The sequence below is a fragment of the Anguilla rostrata genome, chromosome 8, assembly GCF_018555375.3.
Source record: "Anguilla rostrata isolate EN2019 chromosome 8, ASM1855537v3, whole genome shotgun sequence".
Lineage (NCBI taxonomy): Eukaryota > Metazoa > Chordata > Actinopteri > Anguilliformes > Anguillidae > Anguilla > Anguilla rostrata.
Window position 1 is genome coordinate 52,773,572 of NC_057940.1, and position 3,483 is coordinate 52,777,054.

A 3,483-nucleotide genomic window follows, 5' to 3' on the forward strand; every position below is an offset into this window, starting at 1 on the left:
CCCCCACCACCCCAATCCGCCCTCACCTCTCAGGGCTCAACGTTTTAAACATTGCACGGTCCATTTACACCAGGGCTGCCCAGCAGCCGTCCTGTAGGCTTACACTTCAACCCTAACAAACCGCACCTCATCTCATTCAACAGCTAGGGCAGGGCTGCCCAGCCCTGTTCCTGGAGATCTACCATCCTGTAGGCTTTCATTTCAACCCTAACAAAGCACTCCTGATTTAACAGCTGGAGTTCAGGATAAGCTGCTAATTTGCTAAATATGGTGCGCCTTGTTAGGGTTGAAATGAAAACCTACAGGACGGTAGATCCCAAGGAAAAGAGTTGGGCAGCCCCGATTTACACAGTAGAATATTAACACAGTGGTCTCCAACCCTGGTCCTGGAGAGCTACAGGGTCTGCTGGTTTTCATAGTGACTCTGCACTTCATGAATCAATTAGAGCAGGTGATTACACAGTTAACTCAACTCACCTGGTGTCTTGGGTCTCAATCGGGTGCTGATTTTAAGGTGAAAACAAAAGCCAGCAGACCCTGTAGCTCTCTAGGACCGGGGTTGGAGACCACTGTTTTAACTGAAAAAATCAGGGGAGGAAAGACGAGGGGTGTGGGGGGTGTGTGCCAAGCAGCTTCTGCACCAACAACACAAGCATTTAGCATTTAGCGCATTAGCAGTGCCACTAGAAATGAGCAGGCATCCCGGTACACCCCGTGCACTCCCATCGGTGGGGAGGCGGTACCGAGGTCCCCGAGCCAAGGCTGCACTCACTGCTGTTCAGGTCGATGAGGAAAACCCTCTTCAGGTGCCGGTGGTAGACCAGGGCAGCATGGACACGCGAGCAGGACTGGTGGTCTATCGTGAAGTCGCAGGCGTCCGGGTTCCTCCCGAACAGGTAGTACTTCTTCTCGTCTATGATCAGCTTCTACAAAAAAATAAAATGAAAATACACCTTTTTTAAAAGTTAAGAAAAAACAGACATCAGAATGTCTTTTAACATTACGCTGACTTTTAAGATGAGAAGGGGGGGAAAAACCCATCTTTACTGTTTATTTGTTTCTTTAGGGCATCAGTTGTGACATTATTGGGAGACTATACTTCTTTATTCAGGGATTCCAACTTCAGTGCTAATCTGCTGACACAGACAGGCAATTACACTTTTTTAAAATTAATAAAGCGTTAAATGTGAATATAATTGCTACAATTTGTTTAAACAGTCAGAGCAGCATTGCTGAGTTGTTCTTAGCCAAACCTGCTCTCATTCTTTTAACATTACAACACCAGGTAAGGAGGGAAATGACTGGGCAATGAAAATATGCAAAACAACGAAAATTTGCCGGAAAACCTGGGAATAAGCTGTGATTCTGATTGGCCGCAGAGGAAAAGGGGTACCTGATCGGTCCCCTGCACACGTCCAACATGCTGACGGACAGGTGAACAGCACAAGAAGCACAGTCAATCGGACGTGAAGATGAGCTTCTGATTTCAAGAGGCACTTCAAGAACTGTTTGGAGAAGCAAGCAAATGCGTGCGGCAGAATTCTTCCACAGGGGCCCTTACCTCCACCAGCTTGTCTCCTTTCACTACGTCCAAATGCAGGCCTGGGGGCGGCTTGCCTGCCCTGAAAGAACACAGCTTAGTGACAAAAAAGTGGGCGACTAAAAAGGTGCACAGCACGCTAAATATTGCAGCCACAAAGGACATCCTAACCATCTTTTCCAGAGTCGTCTTGTTCAGTCTGTGGGTTCACAAGCATAGACATTTTTGACCAAATGTGTCCGCTACGACGTCTCATTAGTAGGCCATTGAAACTACAGGCCCGACGATCGTTTTTTTGTCATCTCATATTTACTGTTGTTATTTACAAACAGCAAGGGTGTGTCAGATCGCCTGTTTTCTCCGCACACCCCTTTCTGTTTAAATACGGATGGAAAATGAAGACATTTGCCGAATACGAAAGACAGACATGTAAAAAACACTACGCAAATTCACTTTAATGTTGTTACAAGTCCTGTTACTAAGACAATCGGCAAACAAGCTTGAAATAGCTTGCTAGCCTCTACACTCCACTGCCAGCCCAAAGCAGAAATTGAGGCAGGTCGCTGCGGTGAACACATTTCCAGGGATGAAATAAACTTTCCTTTTCGACGATTATTAAAGAAGCTCTAGAAATGTTTTTGCTCTACACTTTCATACTTGCATAGTGTAAAATTTTATTTCTATGTGTCTTACCATGTTGGACAGTCAAAAAGAGGTGTGTTTGTGACAGGGTTCGCTGCCATCTTGCCTCATTCTAGTCGCGCATTGAATGCCGGGTAAGTGGCAGGCTTCGGTTGCCAAATATGTGGGAATTGTAGTTCCAAGAAAGTAATCCCAACCAGAAAGACAGAAACAAAAGACATCACTTACACTCACCTAGCCGAGAGTAGTTCTTTCCATGGAAACATAACATTTATAAAAACAGACCGTCTGAAAAACAAACGAATGCCCAGATCTTTATATGCGGTAATATATGAAACATTATAACAATAAATACCTTCTAATACATTATTGGTTGTATAACAATTAATTAAAATAACTAGCCATGTACCTGAAACATTTTACAACCTATAAAACTGTGAAGGGATTTAATAATTTCCTGACCAAATTAAATATGGAAATTAATACTTAGCCTACAAAAGCATATAAGTAGGCTTATGCTATAATTTATGATAATTTTTCCAACCACATTTCATGACATGCTCCACCATTCAGGCTCTTCATTTGCATCATGGCAGGGAAAACACTGCCGATAGAACAGGCTGCTTTACCTGCAACTCCCATCTTATTGTACTAACGAGGCATCCGCACTGAGACACTGAATGGAGACTGAATGCCTATGCTACGGTATGTGAAGACGTCCGCCCAGCAGAGGCCAGCTCCTCGCTAACGCAGCCCGTTAGCCACCTTACTTCCTGTTCCCCGTTCCTCTAAACCAGACCGCACCGTGGCCCTCAGTAGGTGACCGGCGGGCCCGTTCGTCCCAGTCGTGTCCCGTCCCGCCAGGGACAGCTGCGGTGAACAGCCCACTGTCTGGTGAGCAGCCAGGCTGTAACAGTGGCACTAAACACGAATGATATGTGCAGATTACAAGGTCCAGTGCTACTGAGGGGACACCAGTTCTTCTGCGTTGGTAGAGGTGCGCATCATACCTGCATGGTGGCGCTACTACTACTACTGTCTATCGTTGAATAACGTCATAAGATTACCCTTGATAGGACAATTTGATGAGATTTCATTCTCTGAAGCTGTAAATCTGGAATAACAATGAGTAACAGAGTCTTATTTTTTTTTTCTTATGCAATTTATTTTTTTTCTGGAAGCATCCCTGCCATCTTAGGTAAAAGAAACTTTCCCCGTGACCATTTGGTAGGGATGCAAAATAAGCAATAAGAACACAGTACAAAGTCAAATAAATCCAGTCGACACATTTCATAACCTCA

General features: G+C 44.7%; 1 protein-coding gene across 4 annotated transcripts in view; it reads right to left on the bottom strand.

Annotated features, from left to right (window-relative positions):
- Positions 1-2,359, bottom strand: part of LOC135262016 (nuclear inhibitor of protein phosphatase 1-like) — a 9,751-nt gene extending 7,392 nt beyond the window's left edge. For 2 of the 4 annotated variants that reach the window (XM_064348773.1, XM_064348772.1), the window contains exons 1-3: positions 2,234-2,359; positions 1,562-1,622; positions 773-926 (exon numbers count right to left, since the gene is read on the bottom strand). In XM_064348773.1, the coding sequence (XP_064204843.1) occupies positions 773-926; positions 1,562-1,622; positions 2,234-2,283 (265 nt within the window). In that variant the 5' untranslated portion in view covers positions 2,284-2,359. Of the gene's footprint in view, positions 1-477; positions 579-772; positions 927-1,561; positions 1,637-2,233 lie in introns of those variants that run through there. The other 2 variants (XM_064348774.1, XM_064348775.1) reach the window with 2 other exon arrangements.
- Between the last annotated feature and the right edge of the window lie 1,124 nt (positions 2,360-3,483).